Source organism: Saccopteryx leptura, chromosome 2 (assembly GCF_036850995.1).
Source record: "Saccopteryx leptura isolate mSacLep1 chromosome 2, mSacLep1_pri_phased_curated, whole genome shotgun sequence".
Classification (NCBI taxonomy): Eukaryota; Metazoa; Chordata; class Mammalia; order Chiroptera; family Emballonuridae; genus Saccopteryx; species Saccopteryx leptura.
Genome location: NC_089504.1, coordinates 380,623,423 through 380,640,302, shown reverse-complemented (window position 1 = coordinate 380,640,302; position 16,880 = coordinate 380,623,423). Strand labels below are relative to the sequence as shown.

Below are 16,880 nucleotides of genomic sequence, written 5' to 3'. Positions count from 1 at the left end.
AACAGACAGGATGCTCTCAGGGGTTGGTGCTTGGGGCTTCCCCCACCCTGGTCTCTCCTTTCCCTCAGTCTTCCTGCTGCCCTGTGCCCATGACCCACACTGGGCTTTTGCTGCTCTGACAGGAGCAGGCCATGGCTGTCCCCCTCCCCCGCTCTTCAGAGGCCAGCCCCACAGAGCAGACTGGATGTGGCCCTGGTGCCCCAGGGGAAAAGTGGGGGTGGGGCTGGGCCTGTGGCTGCACAAGGAGAGTCCTGGGGAGGGGCACTGTGACTGGGTATGGGCATGCTCTGCTGGTTTCTCCCGAGGCTGTGCAGCTACCAGGTGAGGGCTCCAGCTGGGTCCTGGTCATTACTGGCACCACAGAGCTGTCACACAAGCCAATGGCAGACCATACTGAGGCACCTTTATTTCTCTGGATCACACAGGGTTTGGCCTGCCGAGCCTCTCCCACCGGGCGCTGTACCTACCAAGGGCGGGCCGAGACCAGAATAAGCACAAAGCCTGGGGCCTGGCAGAGGTGGAGATGTGCCTGGTAGAGTGAGCTGGTGCCAGGACTCTAGCCCCACCTCTGCCCGTTCTGGGGCAGAGAGCCAGTGTAGGCTGGGCACGCTTCCCCCTTACCGCACCACACTAGGTTTGGACATAAAAACCCAGACAAAGGTAGGTGGCAGATGCAGCCAGGGTCCTCCTTGCCTTTCCTCAGAGCAGTGACCCTTCCTGCAGGCACCTGGGAAGGTGGTGACCAGGTGTCAGGAAGATGAGTTCCTTAGCTTTCTGCTACTTGTGGCAACAGTGGGACAGGGCTGTCTTCCTAGCCAGGATGGGCAGTCGGTACTGGCAGGGACTCCCTCTGGTCACAGGGCTACCTTTCCGATTTGGCAGCCCCTTTGTTGAAGTTTCCGGATGAGTTCCAACAGGTTCATCTGTAGTGTCAGCTCCTAGAATGCAGAGGGGCCAATGTGAGGCCAGAATGACACCCAGTCCCCTTTTGCCTCAGCCAAGGCCCCAGGCAGAAGCCACCTTTTCCCAAGGGCCCAGAAGCAGCTATCATGGCCTAGGGTGTGCCAGGAGGTGAGCCCATGGGGCTGACTCCAGTGAAGCTTGGCCCAGTCTGCCAGAGGCTGGGACCCCGCTGTACAGCAGGGCCTGCAGCTGCCCGGGCTTGGCACACACAAATGTATGCAGAGGAGGGGCAGATAAGGGTCCTGTGGGCACAGTGGAACTGGGGGAAGATGAGCAAAGCCCCTGCAGCCTGTCAGCTTGCCCTCCTGTGGGCAGAGGCAGTGGGACCAGCCTCAGTGCTGAGCACTGCCCAGAAACCCTTCCTGGAACTTAACTCCACCTCTAGCCCCTCTCCTCACACCACCCCCCTCCTCCCCAGCAACCAGCCCTAAAACCCCAGATGGAACCTGGCCTTTGGGGATTAGCATCCCCTGGGCTGAGCCAGGGAAGGCCGAGGGCGCTGACCTGCGGGTTGGTGGTCACATAGAAGCCAGCAACCCCCGCCTTCTCCAGGGTGCTCTGCTGGTCTGCCACCTTCCGGTCCAGCTCCAGGATGATCTTCTGGTCCATTGCCCGCTGCTCCTCACGGATCCGGTGCTCCACTGCCTGCCACAGTGAGGGCAGCTCAGGGGTCCACTCCACCCGTGCCTCAGGTACAGGCTGGAGGCAGGTTACCTCCCCACCCTCCCAGAAGCTCAGGGTTCAGACCACGAGGGGCACCCTTACTGCACCCAGGCCTTCCCTTTCTTGGCCACACCAAACCCTCCAGAGGGGCCTGGCTGCCCTTTTCCAACGCTCTCCTCTCTGGGACCTCCCGTCAGGTGCTGTCCCTTTGCTGTGTCAGGCACTGCCCAGCACGGACAGCTCAGGACCACTATGAGCTGGCTAGGTGCCGGTCCCATCTCTGCTTACAATCAAGTTGACCACCGACTCGGGGCTGCCTGAGCCTCCAACTCAAGATCCCATTCCTGCATTCCCAGTTTTAGGGCTGCCTCAGGACCCCACATACTTCTGTGTGACCCCCACCACCCATGGCTTCTTGGTTACATGCAAATTTCCTGGGTGTCCCTGAATAACCTGGAAGGAAGCAGGATAGGCCCCTGCTGACTGTCCCTGTCACCTCATCATGGCCCTTGTATCTCCAAGGCCATAGGCACAATGGCCCCTACTCAGCATCCAGTCTGCATGGGCCCAGTCCACCAGGAGCCGCAGACAAAGGGGATCACACATTTTCCTCCTGGTCCTGGCATACCCCAACACCCCATGGTGAAAAGCCATGTGTAAGAACTCCCCAGGCCTCCAGCAGCCCACCCCAGGCTGAGGCCCAGGGCAGCCAGTAGCTCCCAAGCCACCCTGAGCCCCTCCACCATGTCCCGTCAGCATAGCCCAAGTGGTGCCCACACTGCCTATACCCATACCTCCTGCTCACGCTGTTGAGCTGCTTGGAGCACGGGCAAGTTGTGGGGCCGGCAGGCTTGCTGGGCTTCCTGGTGCTTCTGCCGCAGCGCCTGCCTGAGCACTGGGAAGGGACAAGACCAAGAGAGTCCATCAGGCAGCAGCAGCAGTGAGCTGGAGAGTGTCAGGGAACACCTCCCAACTCAGCGCCTGACCCTCCTCAGCACCAGGCTGAGGCCTGGGGCAGCCAGGCCAAAGCTGCAGACATGAGGTCCCAACTGATAACCCTGCCTGCCTGAAGGCCCGCTCGGTGGATCTCTGGGAGATACCAGCCATCCCCCAGGGCAGGGCCTCTCTCAGCAGTGAGGCTCCAGGGACAGGGACACAGGACACAGGACGGTGTGAGGCACTAGAGGGTGAGGCAGGGTAGGCTGGTGTGAGGGTCGAGCCAGCGCTGTAGCCTGTAATCAAGACCAAGGGGGTGGCAGACTTTGGTTTGGTCTAGGGGCTTCTGGGCTCAGATGGCCACAGGTCACTGAGGTAAAGGCCTGGACAAGGAGGTTGAGGAGGGGTCACTGTGCCAGAGCAAGGTGTGGCCTCTGCCCAAGGGAGTGTGGCAGTGTTGCTCCTCACTTAGTACTGCCCTTCAGGGTGGGCAGGGCCACCCCACCCCACCCCACCCACAGCCCCCAGAGGGCATAGAGAGGGCACAGACCCTGGGAAGCCCCAGGCTGGGATAAGCTGGCCCTGTGCTGGGAGTCTGTTGCTCTGACAGGGCCTCACCTTGGCCACCAGGCAAAGCTCCCCTGAGCCGCATTAAACTGTACCATTAATATAAGGATGTGCCCATTGCCAGCCTCACTAAAACCTGCCCAAATGTTCTGAAGGACAAGTATCAGAGTCTAGAGCAGGGGTCCCCAAACTTTTTACACAGGGGGCCAGTTCACTGTCCCTCAGACCATTGGAGGGCCGGACTATAAAAAAAACTATGAACAAATCCCTATGCACACTGCACATATCTTATTTTAAAGTAAAAAACAAAACGGGAACAAACACAATATTTAAAATAAAGAACAAGTAAATTTAAATCAACAAACTGACCAGTATTTCAATGGGACCTATGCTCCTCTCACTGACCACCAATGAAAGAGGTGCCCCTTCCAGAAGTGCTGCGAGGGCCGGATAAATGGCCTCAGGGGGCCGTAGTTTGGGGACCCCTGGTCTAGAGAGTTATCAAAACCCTGGCTGGATAGCTCAGTTGGTTGGAACATTCTCCCAAAGCTCAGAAGTTGCTGGTTTGATCCCTGGTCAGGGCACATACAGGAGCTGATGGGTGTTTTTGTCTCTCCCTTTCTCCCTCCCCCACCTCTCTAAAATCAATGCAATAAACATTAAAAACAAAAACATCCCACTAAAAGGAACCAAGCCTCGGGCTCACTTCAGTAGCATACATAGTAAAATGGGAATGATACAGAGATTAGTATGGAGTCTAATAGGACTTGATAGAGGAGAAAGGTACCATGGGATGGAAAGAAACTAATCCCAAAACAGAATATACAACACTACACAGCCCAAATCCTACATCAGAAAGTTGTCAAGTGGCCACAGCTTCCCATAAAGTGGCATCCCCTGCCATAAGGAAAACAAGCCCAACACTCTGTGCTAGGCAGAAACCTCACAGTACAGCTCTTCTCAGGAGGGTCCGTGAAGCTCCCCTGCCAGCAGTTTGGCATCTGCTGTGCCTACAGCCTTCTCTCGTCTCCTGTTTCTTGGCATTCTGTGCACACCTTGACTGTGGCATTTATCACATTAAATGTGATAAATTTACACAAGTTTTAAAACAAGAGCCACCCTTGAGGCATAGGGACAAGAAAGACGCTCCCTAGTTAATCCTCCCACATGGAGGGAGGATTTGAGGAAATATATCAATTCAGGGAAATGTCATTTCCTTCACTTTGTTTAATAAACGTTGCTACAAATCCCAGGTCAACTCCCAGACTCTACTGCATGAGCAACCAGAGGTAAAAGCAGAGCTGCACTTGCCACTGGGGTGGAAGGGGCAAGACCTTAGTCATGACCAAGGAAAGCGACCACAGCCAATCACTATCCACTAAATCAGAGGAAAGGAAAAGCAGAGCCTGACCAGGCGGTGGCGCAGTGGATAGAGCGTCGGACTGGGATGCGGAAGGACCCAGGTTCGAGACCCTGAGGTTGCCACCTTGAGTGCGGGCTCATCTGGCTTGAGCAAAAAGCTCACCAGCTTGAACCCAAGGTCACTGACTCGAGCAGGGGGTTACTCAGTCTGCTGAAGGCCCACAGTCAAGGCACATGTGAGAAAGCAATCAATGAACAACTAAGGTGTCACAACAAAAAACTGATGATTGATGCTTCTCATCTTTCTCCGTTCCTGTCTGTCTGTCCCTATCTATCCCTCTATCTGACTCTCTCTCTGTCCCTGTAAAAAAAAAAAAAAAAAAGCAGAAAGCCGTAGCGTGCTTGCCCACTGCCAGCAGCACCAAAACCTGCCCAAATGTTCTGAAGGACAAGCAGCAAAGGGCTGGAGAGTCATCAGAAACCTTCCACTAAAGAACTAAGCCCAGGCATGCTTCAGCAGCACCTGTAACAAAACTAGAACACAGAGAAGATTAGCATGGCCCCTGCACTAAGATAACATGCAAATTTTGTGAAGCATTTCATATGTTTAATAAATAAGTGTAATGAGGTACACTTTATGAAAGAAAAAAAGGGCACCAAAGCTCCATGGACAAATTCAGGTACTTTTTAAAAAAAAATTATTATTCTGAATGCTTTATTTGCTCCCCAAACTACTAACCTCTGTGGAAACAAAGATTACCAAAACAAGAGCAAGCGCTACTTACTGACAGCAAGAGTGAGCCAACCCCACTGCCAGCCTTTTGCAGAGACTCAATTAAAAGCAGGAGGCGTGGAAAAGGGGAAGGTCTGAGCCCTGGCTGGGTAGCTCAGTTTGTTAGATATGCCGTCCAGATATGCCAAGGTTGCAGGTTCGATCCCCAGTCAGGGCACATCACATACAAGAACCAACCAATGAATGCATAAATAAGTGGAACAACAGACTAATGTTTCTCTCTTTCTTGCCCCTTTCTCTTGCGCTCTATAAAAATAAATAAATAAGTAAATAAAAAAAAAAAAGGAAAGAAACAAAGGGGAAGGTCCGCCCCAATGGGAGGTTGGTTGGTGAAACTGGAGGCAGGATGACCAGAAGAGAGAGAGGAAGAGACAGGGAATTAGAAAAGATGAGCCTGAAAAACTTCTTCCAGAAAACAAGGGAGTATTCAAAGAATGATGGGGATACAACAAGACATAGGAGCCAGATGAAGTTCTCCCACTGGCTAAATGTGGCACAATCTGAGCACTAAATAGAATAATGAGCTATATATTTTGGATTTGTGAGTGTATGCACCTTATAACTCGATATAAATGTAAAAAAAAAAAACCCCCCCCCAAAAAAACCCCCCAAAAACCAACCACCCAATCAGGGAAGAATATGGATTCTACACAGACCCTTCTGAAACACTGAAGAGAACACTTTCCAACTCATCCTATGAAGCCAGCATCACCCTGATACCCAAACCAGACAAAGACTTCATGAGAAAATTTCAGAGCGATGTCCGTCATGAACACAGAAGCAAAAATTCTTGAGATTTTAGCAAATCATATCCAACATATACAAAAAAGAATAATACATCATGACCAAGTAGGATTTATTTCAGGAATAATTTTCCCATGAATTAAAAATAAAAAAATCAGTGTAATTCACCATAGTAACCAAAAAGCTACTGATCATCTCAATAGATGCAAAGAAGGATTTGACAAAAACATTATCCATTTCTGATAAAAACACACTAATCCTGGGGCAGACGTGTACCGCCTATCCCCATAGGGAAGAGACCTTGTATCACTAAAGGAATTTTTGCTACAAACACTGAACCTATGTATCATCAGGCTCTACCTGCTGTCCATTTTATAGAAAACACGATGATGGAGAAACAAGTTAAATGACAGCACAAAGAAGCAATCTGACAGATCCAGAGTGGGGACATTCTATTTATACAATGCCTTGGAGTCTTCAAAAACGTCAATGCCATAATAAATATTGGGGATCGTCCCAGAAGCTGAGACCAAAGTAACCAATGCAATGCATGAAACTACACTCAATCCTTATAAAGCCACAGGCAACTTGAGACAAGTTAGGCAATGTGACCATGGACTGAAGATCAGAAGACACCCTTGAATGATTTTCTCAGGAGGCTGACCACTGTGGTTATATAGGAGAGTGTTATTGTTCTAGAGCACTGGTTCTCAATCCTGGGCTAAAGTTGACCCCCAAGATGTCTGAAGACATTTTTGGTTGCTATGACTGGAAGAGGGAGCCCCTGCCATCTCACGGATAGAAGCCAGGGCTGCTTCTAAACATCCTGCTATGCACAGGACATTGTCGTACCATTAGTATTTGTTCAGCTGCAAGTATGAACAGTGCTGTGATTGAAAACCACAGTCTAGGGGAATGCTGAAGACTCATGGTGAAGCCCTATGCATGTTGCAGAGATTTAGGGTTATAAAGAACTTTGGCAAAATATTAATTATTGAATCTGGCTAGAAGCATATGGATATTCATTATACTATTCTTCCAGTATTTCTAAATATTTTAACTTTTTTTAATAAATAAGGGGAACAATAAAATAAGAAAAGTGGGAAATCTGATGGGACAGCATAGCTTTCAGGAAGGGCTCGTGGGCCCCTGGAAGGGGCCAAGATTCAGCAAGGCTTTGGCCCAGTCTGTGGCTCAAATGGGTAAGTTTCTGGATCCCAGAGGATGCTACAGGGGCAGTGCATGGGAATTCGATGCACAGTTGGTGTGGAGCTCTGCACCAACCAAGAGGGCACTGTCCATAAAGAGCGGTGCAGAACTGTCAATACTTTGGGACATCATTGGAGATGGTCAACCGCTATACGGACCGCCACCACCAGGAACTGCCCTGGGTCTTGGGCCTTCCTGCCTAGAGGGGGATGGGAGCGCGGAGGAGCCCGAGCAGGAATTTTCGGGGTGTTATGCTAAAAGGGAACCGTTGCAACTGACAAAAATAAAAATTGGATTGACCCGTTTGTTACCAAAAAAAAAGCGCTAACAAGGCTCCGCGCCCTTGATCTGGCCAATTTTAGGAACTTCTTCTGAACGACATCTAGGGAAGAGCTCAGCCCGCAGAGACCAGTAGCTCCCCGGGCAGGCTGACCTCCCGGCGGAGGTTGTCCCGCCACCCCCGCGCACCTCGGTGTTCGTTCTGCAGCCGCAGGCGCTGGTTGTAGAGGCTCTTCTCGGTGAGGTGCTGGATCTCCAGCAGCCCCTGCACGATCTCGAATACGGTACCGTCGAGGAGCGCCAAGGCCAGGTCGCTGAGCGTGGTGTAGGACAGGCGCTGCTGGAAAGAGCTGTGGGTACAGAAAGGGGCAGAGTGAGAGCAGTCAGGACTCGGAGCTCCCTCAGCCGCCCGCTCCCTGGCCGCGCACCTGGGAAGCTCCTTGACCAGGCTCTGCAGCGCCGACAGCAGCTGATAGTGCCGCTCCTGCTGCCGAGCCCCGTCCAGCGCCTCCTCGAAGGCACCCCCATAGCGATCCATGACTCCCGCCCCAGCAGCAGCGGACCAGAACGACGGTCCCCACTGCTACGTCATCTCGAGCGCGGTGCGTCCCGCCCCCTTTTACGACAGTTCTGAGCACAGCGCGGCTAGCTCCCTGCGTCAGCCAGACTGAGGCTCGCCCCTCCCCTTCACGGAGGCTCCTAGTTGGGTCTCGCTTTGTCCCCGCCCCTTACCTGCCGTTCCGCCCCCGCGACTTTAGAGGCGTAACTCCACAGCCTCGATCGCGAGATTTGGAAGAAGCCCGCCCCGTCTGCAACTTTGTTGGCGCTGAAGCGGTCTCTGCTCCCATTCTCGTTTCATTGCCGCCTATGGATCCTATCTCTCAGCTAGGCGGCGCCGTGAAGGGGCTTGTCCTGCGCATGCGTATGCTGGAGAGTTGAGGATCCTGCTGCTCCAACCTGGTGGCTTCCCGCCAAAATTGAGTCACTGAGCCCTCCGAGCTCCACCTATTAAAGCAGCGTGGCGTTGGAGCCGATTTTGTTACCTTTGGGGCTCAGTCTCCTTGTCTTCCACTCATGGGACGCTTGTCCTGGCCTTTTGTCAAGTTAGGCACGCCCACCCCACCGCCCCCGCCCTGTCTGGGAGCTCTAGGCAAGACCTAAGTGCTGGAGGCAGTGCCTGGCATCAGGCTGGCATCCCTGCCCCTCATCCACCTTCACCCAGCATCGTCAGCATGGAGAAGAAAACAGTCCAATACCTCATTTCAACTATGAGAACACATTGCCAGGAGTCCCCAATTACAGTTCTTATGAACTATAAAAGTCTACCCAAAAAGTCCGGACTGCTGAATATTCTAATGTGCTCATGGGGGCAGAAGGTAGGGGATTCCCGCCTTAGAGACCTAGCGTTGTTATTGGAAAGGGATCTGGAGGGGGCACGGTCTGGAATGTGTAGTTTCTTGACTTCATGCAGGAAAGAATTCAGGACAGTCCAAGTGTTTTGAGAGTATGTTTATTACAGCCTGGGAGAGTGCCCTGACCAGGCAGTGGCGCAGTGGATAGAGCGTCGGACTGGGATGCAGAAGACCCAGGTTCAAGACCCCCAGGTCGCCAGCTTGAGCGCGAGCTCATCTGGTTTGAGCAAAAAGCTCACCAGAATGGACCCCAGGTCGCTGGCTTGAGCAAGAGGTTACTCGGTCTGCTGAAGGCCCGTGGTCAAGGCACATATGAGAAAGCAATCAATGAATAACCAAGGAACCGCAACGAAAAACTGATGATTGATGCTTCTCATCTCTCTCCGTTCCTGTCTGTCCCTATCTCTGACTCTCTCTGTCCCTGTAAAAAAAAAAAAAAAAAAAAGGCTTGGGACAGTGAAACAAGGAAGAGCTTAAGATCACAGTGACAGGAGTGAGCCTAGGCTGGGCTGCCTAGACTCGCTGGTCACAGTGATAGAAATGAGCCCCAGCAGGCAGGGCTGCTTTGGGTTCACTAAAACGTTAGGCAGGAGGATGGCCCTTGGAGCTTACAGTAAAATTACACACACCTGAGAAAAGGGGATCACAGTGCACACTGGTGTCCTTTGTTCTTGAACTCACTTTCTGATTCCCTGTGGGTGCTGCTGAGGTGTGGGCCTCCCTTCCCAGTCCCTCAGAACAGAGCTGAAGCTGATAAAACCCTCAGCTGCCATCTATAATGGGTTCCTCAGCAATGGGGCATCCCACAATTCATGTTTTGGTTCTGGCCCTTTTGTTTCTGTTACCGTTTTCGTTGTGTGGAATGAGGATCTCATGGAGCTGCCACCTTGGGTCACTGTTCTTTCCATTGTGTAAGTGATAAACGGAATCCAACTCAGCTTGTTTTACATTTACTGGGCAGTTCAATCCAGCCTTGGCCTTGGCATATGTAGGTGTGCTTAACAAATGGGCCAGCAGAGTTAGAGTGCCTTTTATTTTATTAAATTTTTTAAAATTTATTCATTTCAGAGAGAAGTGGGAGAGAGAAGGGGGAGGAGCAGGAAGCATCAACTCCCATATGTGCCTTGACCAGGCAAGCCCAGGGTTTTGAACCAGCGACCTCAGGGCCACCACCTGAACAATTTCTTCCTGGCAGATAGTCTCCGGGCTCTGTCGCTGATCTCAGGCTGGATCCGATCTCACTCCCACCCTAGCGGAGAAAGCTACATAAAGTGGCTGCCAGGTGGCGCGCACAGCACCGCAGCGCAGCTGCACTGACACGTGTCTGGGTCCCCCGGAGGGCGAGAGCGCACTGCTGCGCCCTGTGGGCCTTGCTTGGTCGTGGGCTATCCTCAAAATGAGACCATAGGAAGGAAGACAAGGAGGCCGGGCGAAGTCCCCCGCGGGCCTCCGCTTAACGGCTGCCTGGGCATATAGCTCCGGAGAGGGGACTTGGAAATAAATGGAGAAGTTCCGACCACTAGGTACTACACAGACCCGTACTCGGGATGGGCTCTCCACACGATTTACCCATCCAGCCCGATCTAGTTCCCACCTCCAGAGCGGGACTCGGAAAAATTGGTGGGAGTCCAGTACTCGGGAGACGCCCTGCCCGACCATCCCGCGGGCAGGAGCAGGTATTGTCTCTGGAGTGGAACTTGGAAAAACTCAGAGGCGCCTCCGACAATCCGACCAAGTACAGGACGGCGTCCAGGCACGGGAATCCCCTTGGGTTCCCGCGTGGCTGCCCCGGTCGGTCCCGCGCGGGAACTGGCAAGGCTGGTCGACCCGTCTCGGCAGCACCATAACCTAGCCCGGGAGAGCGGCAAAGGAAATCCCCTCATGCCCCTGCACGTTTAATCTCGGCGAATAGATGAAGCTCCGACATCCTGGCACGACCAGGATGATCCCGCTAGTGCCGCTGGCCTCTTGGAAGTCTATCTCGGGCACCGGGAACACATCCCATCCATTGCAGATTTCGCTCGAGTTCCGGAGGGAAGACACTATATAAAATCGGCCGCCAGATGGCGCCAGACAACGGACACGAAGTCAGCGGGACGGATCCAATCGCGGGCGGGCGAGGGCGCACTGCGGATCACCGGGACAGATCTTGCTTCAGCCCACCTAGGATCGCGTCCTAGCCCATCGGGGATTGCGTCTCTCGTCCCGGGGAGGGTGGCATGGGGCGTTCGCCTTGAAGTTCGTGCCCGGCAGGGCGCGACCCCGACAGCAGAAAGGAAACTTGAAAATGTTTTTAGGCAGCTGCCGGGAAAGGGACACACTCCCCCCAAACGGGATTCCCAGGCCGGCGCTGGCCTTTTCTGGACTCTGGACAGGACTTGGAATTCCCCGAGACGCCGCCAGACCAGGCGTTTGATCTGGGCTTCCCAGAACTGTTCTCCTGCTCCAGGGTGGATTTCAACCTCAGCTCACACACCATCTTCCCCAGGAAGGCTTCTCCTAGTTCGCAGGGTTGACATTCTGTCCCCCACCCATATAAAACGTCACTCTTGTCCTTGCACTCTTGTATTTTCTGCTCTTAGGTTCCAATGGTGTGTCTCATGGAATGAATGGCAACCCCACTAGGTCAAGTGCGGTGTCCTTTAAATATTTTGGAACCCTATGTTTACATGCATGCAGAAACTTATTCTGTGGGTCCTGTGGAATTTCCTAAGTCTGGGCAGGAGGCTGGGAACCTGGGAACTGCTTTCACAGCCAGGGGCGGCCAAGGAGGGGAAACTCTGGCCTGATCAAGTTATTGAAGAATTTTGAAGGTTCTTTATACATTCCAAATACTGGCTGAGTGGTGGGTCACAAGTATTTTCTCCTGGTCTGTCACAGAAACTAGTTTTTATGTTTTGATGACTCCAATGTATCAATTTCCTTTATGGATCACCCTTTTGATGTCAAATCTTAAATCCAGTTCCCTAGCCCTAGATCCCAAGCTTTTGTCTCAGAAATCGCTCCTCCTGTTGGATTGCTTTTGCAATTTTGTCAAAAATCAGTTGGGCATATTTGGGTTTTTATTCCATTTCATTGATCTCTGCCAATATCATATGTTCTTTATTAGGCATATAATTTGTCAAAATAGGTACAACTTGATTCTTGTTTTTCAAAATTGCTTGAGCTAGTCTAGTTCTTTTGTCCAACCACAAAGTTTTTAAAATTTAAAGATAAATATACATACTGTTTTTAACACTAAGGAAAAGCCCTACAACTTGCTTTTGTCATTTAACAGCTCATCATCAACATTTACCTGTTCAAAAAGACATCCAAATTTAGTTTTGCATTGTAAGGGTATCCTGGAATTTAATATTAGCCCTTCTTTTTTTTTTTTTTTTTTTTAAACACAGAGGGATTTTTTTTACTTTATTCATTTTAGAGAGGAGAGAGAGAAAGAGAGAGAGAGAGAGAGAGAGAGAGAGAGAGAGAGAGAGAGAGAGAGGAGGAACAGGAAGCATCAACTCCTATATGTGCCTTGACCAGGCAAACCCAGGGTTTCAAACCAGCAACCTCAGCATTCCAGGTAGATGCTTTATCCACTGCACCACCACAGGTCAGGCGATATTAGCCCTTTTTAATGAATGGTTATTGTTCTCCCTCCCTCCAATTTTGTTAGTATTGTAAGTAATGCTGAAACTAGTATTATCAAACAAGCATTTGCACAAACGTTCCCACAAGCTTGCTGTTTTATAACCTTGCATCTCTTTCATTTTAACTTTCTGTGGTCCTTTATCAGTCATTTCCTTTATGGCTTCTTGACTTACGTCTTAGCTTTAGAAAGACCTCTACTCTGAAATTCCAGAATAAAAATAATTCATCCATGTCTTCTAAGAGTACTTTAATGGTTTCAGTAGGCAATACAGGCCAGCTGAGCCCTGGCTTACTTTTCTAAGTCGGCCCAGCAACGTGGGAACCGCCCCTGCTGCTCTGGGAAACACGAACAGGGCACTCGCGCTTGCCGGTGTCTTCGGGAAATTTTCCACATTCGCTCAGAACCAGTCCAATAAGCCTGGGGGTGGTGTGGGGGTTCTGTCCCCTTCCCGGAAGCCGTCCCTGATGGGGAACGGTGGTTCCAGCGATCTCAGAAATGTTTGAAGTCCCCTCCTTCCGCCCTTTCGTTGCCAGAGTCGCGCTGTGTTGGGCAGTGAGGTCGGGAGTTTGGAGGAGGACGCCCCGAAGTCACATCCACCACCTCACCGCCAGCCCCGGCCCAACTGACGTAACCCGAGGTGGGCCGGGACGAGATGGTACATCTGGGTGGCCAGCGTTGGGCCCTCGCCGGCCCGCTATCCTGATCTGTCCCGCTGACATTCGCGCGGGTTGTCTGGCGCCACCTGGGGGATGCTGGTATAGTGTTCCCCGAAGCTCCCGGGAAATCTTCAAGGGGTGGGACTGGCTGGGTGCACGAGACCCGCAGAACTATAAGGATTGCAACAACCACTCGCGAAGTCTGGGCATGCAGTACCACGACCGCTGCCGCTCTCCTAGAGGGAGTGCTGTACTGCCTTTTCAGGTCGACCAGCACGCTCTAGTGCTCCTCCGCTCAAGGGCACCAATGCGGCCTTAGTGGAGGAATGGGAGAAAGTGCCCTGTGCCCACACGCCATCCTGCCAGTGTCTCGGTCGGTGGAGCTTCTCATTTTTTTCTGAGTTCCGCTCCGGAGGTAGGGCTTCTCCAAGATGTGCGAGGAGGGCGCCATTGGTCCCGTCGCTGTCCAGTGTGGGACCCTTTCGTAGGAACATTTTTCCGCCAAATATTTCCAAGTTCCCTTATTCAGAGCTGGGGACCATACCGGGATGGCTGAGGGAAAAGTCACAGATAAAGTCTCCTGGGCCTCCCCGCCTAACTTACGCATGGAGACCGTGACCACCAAGGCCACAAGGCGCTGGGCAGTGCGTCCTCGCAGGCGCGGGGACCCAGGTCAGTTTCGGTGGCATCCCCATCGGTGATGCTGCCATATATGGATAGCTTTGTTTTCTGACTCCGGGCGAAGCGTTCAAGGGACAGGATCCAGTCCCGGTGACGCAGGCAGAGTTTCGTGAGGAAGTTAACGAGGGCGTGTTCGTCCCAGTGGTGACCCGGCTCCTGCGCGGAGTGACGCCCCGGGACTTGTGGCTGACAGGCTCTGGCCTGTGTCCACCTGCACATGCAGGTCTCCTCACCACCGACCCGTAGTGTTGGCGTAAACCGCATAGGGCACCGCAGGCCTGGTCATTGGAGGCCACCCCCTGATTTTTTTTCCGAGTCTCCATTTGGAGCCAGGGGCTGGCATGGGCCGTCCTGTGCAGGACGGGAAAGGGGCCCCCAGACTGACGGCAGTCCTCCTGAGGTCTGGTCGTCGGAAGCATTTCTGGGGAATATTTCCAAGTCTCAGTCTGAAGACATATATGTTCTTTGAGATCTTTTCAACATCCTGGTCTTAAAAGAGGATCCTGGAACATTCATTGCACAAGCCATTCTCATTCTCCATTGGTTTTTCTGGGCCTGTTTTAACAAGACAAGCCTATAAGGGACCTAATTTTAGCATATCCCTCATTTCAAAGTCAACGCTTTTGAACTTTTATCTACATCTACTCTCCAGATAAAAATATTACAGCAGGATGAGAACTCAATCTTCCCACTTTGTGCACAGAAGTTGCTGTTCCAGCTGGCCCTGATTTGGTTCCCTGCAAAGTAAATGTTTGTATGTTTGTCTTTACTAATTTTTTTTAAATACTTTTTTTTAAGCGGTTTTAAGTTTACAGAAAAATTGAATGCAAAGTACAGAGAGTCCCAATATATTACCAATCCTTCCTCCCCAGCCCCATCCCGTTTCCCTAGTTGTTAACACCTTGCATTAGTGTGGTCAATTTGTTAGAACTGATAAGGCAGTATTGATAGGTTATTATCTAAAGTCTCTAGTTTATATTAGGGTTCCTTGTATGTGTTATACATTCCATGAGTTTTGAAAAATGTGTAATGTGAGGTTTCCACCACTATAGGATTATACAGTAGAGTTTCACAGCTCTACAAATCCCTCATGCTTTGTGCTACACCACAAAAACAAAATGAAGGATAAAACCCACAAAATCATAGCAGTAGAGGTAGAAAAAGCATTTGGTAAAATTCAGCACCATTTATGTTAAAAACTCTTAGCAAAGTAGGATTAGAGGGAACATACGTCAGCATAATAGAGGCCATATATGACAAACCCACTGCTGACATCATACTCAATAGGCAAAAAGTACAAGCATTTTCCTTGAGATCAGGAACAAGACAGGGATGTCCGCTACCACTACTCTTATTCAACATAGTACTGGAAGTCCTAGCTACAGCAATCAGACAACAAAAAGAAATAAAAGCCATCCAAATTGGAAAGGAAGAAGTAGCACTGTCATTATTTGCAGGTGACATGATACTGTATATAGAGAACCCTAGAGATTTCACCAAAAACTACTAGAACTGATAAATGAATTCAGTACAGTAGCAGGATACAAAAATAAATATCCAGAAATCAGTTGCATTTTTATACATCAATAATAATCTATCAGAAAGGGAAATTAAGAAAACAATCTTATTCTCAATTGCTTCAAAAAGAATACAATACCTAGTAAGAAATTTAACCAAGAAGGTAAAAGATCTATACTTGGAAAATTATAAGACATTGAAGAAAGAAATTGAAGAAGATACAAATGAGTGAAAACATATATACCATGTTCATGGATAGGAAGAACTAACATTATTAAAATGTCTATATTACCCAAAATCAATCTATAGATTCAAAGAAAATCTATAGATTCAAAGAAATTCTTTTTGAGATACCAAGGTATATCTTACAAACTAGAAACATATTCCAAAAATTTATATGGAACCACAAAGACCCCAAATAGCCACAGCAATCTTGAAAAAGAAGAACAAACTTGGAGCAATTATACTACCTGATATTAAATGATACTACAAGGCTATAGTAATCAAAACAGCATGATACCGGCATAAAAACAGACATACTGATCAATGGAACAGAATAGATAGCCCAGAAACCAACCTATGCCTACTCGGTCAATTAATATTTAACAAAGGAGGCAAGAACATACAATGGAGTAAAGACAATCTATTCAATAAATCATGTTGGGAAAATTTCACAGATACATGCCAAAAATAAAACTAGATCACTTTCTCACAGCATATACAAGAATAAACTCAAAATGTATTAAAGACTTAAATATTACACATGGAACTGTAAAAATTCTAGAAGAAAACATAGGCAGTAAAATCTCAGACATTTCTCTTAGCAATATTGTTTCCTAATATATCTCCTTGGGCAAGGGAAACAAGAGAAAAGATAAACAAATGAGACTATGTCAAATGAAAATGTTCTTGCACAGCTAAAGAAACCATCCAGGAAATGAAAAGACAACTTATGAATAGAAGAACATATTTGCCTATACATAGGGATTAACACCCAAAATTTATAAAAACCTTATAACAATTGACCAAAAACCAAACAATCCAATAAAACAATGGGCAAAGGACTCTAATAGACACTTTTCTAAAGAGGACATAGAGATGGCCAATAGACAAATGAAAAAATGCTCAATGTCACTAATCATCAGATAAATGCAAATTAAAACCACAATCAGATATCACTTTCACACCTGTCAGAATGGCTATCATCAATAAGTCAACAAACAAGTGTTGGCGAGGGTGTGAAGAAAAGGGAATCCTTATGTACTGCTGGTGGGAATGCAGACTAGTGCAGCCACTGTGGAAAGCAGTAGGAGTTATCTCAAAAAATTAAAAGTGGAACTGCCTTTTGACCCAGTGATCCCACTTCTATGAATATATCATAAGAATCTTGAAACATTAATTTAAAAGAATATATACATCCCTATGTTTATTGCAGCATTATTTACAATAGCCAAGATCTGGAA

At 49.6% G+C, this 16,880-nt stretch overlaps 1 protein-coding gene and 1 pseudogene across 2 annotated transcripts; one reads left to right on the top strand and one right to left on the bottom strand.

Moving 5' to 3' along the window:
• Nucleotides 1-386: 386 nt before the first annotated feature.
• On the bottom strand, nt 387-8,116 carry DGCR6L (DiGeorge syndrome critical region gene 6 like). Of its 2 annotated transcripts, XM_066365323.1 has the most exons (5): nt 7,945-8,112; nt 7,706-7,866; nt 2,421-2,521; nt 1,468-1,608; nt 387-938 (listed from the first exon to the last, which is right to left on the bottom strand). In XM_066365323.1, exons 1-5 carry the CDS (start codon nt 8,052-8,054, stop codon nt 855-857), a joined length of 597 nt encoding a protein of 198 aa, XP_066221420.1. In that variant the 5' UTR covers nt 8,055-8,112; the 3' UTR covers nt 387-854. The 2 variants fall into 2 exon arrangements, with proteins under 2 accessions (XP_066221420.1, XP_066221419.1); XM_066365322.1 differs by having other exon boundaries at nt 7,706-8,116.
• On the top strand, nt 5,000-5,100 carry LOC136396533 (U6 spliceosomal RNA; annotated as a pseudogene).
• Nucleotides 8,117-16,880: the final 8,764 nt, after the last annotated feature.

Excerpts from the sequence above, each read along its gene's own strand:
- DGCR6L (XM_066365322.1), bottom strand. The coding sequence starts at position 8,054 with ATGGATCGCTATGGGGGTGCCTTCGAGGAGGCGCTGGACGGGGCTCGG. Across the intron at positions 2,522-7,705 it reads GCTGCAGAACGAACACCGAG|TGCTCAGGCAGGCGCTGCGG; the intron begins GTGCGCGGGGGT and ends GTCCCTTCCCAG. Across the intron at positions 939-1,467 it reads ATGTGACCACCAACCCGCAG|GAGCTGACACTACAGATGAA; the intron begins GTCAGCGCCCTC and ends TCTGCATTCTAG.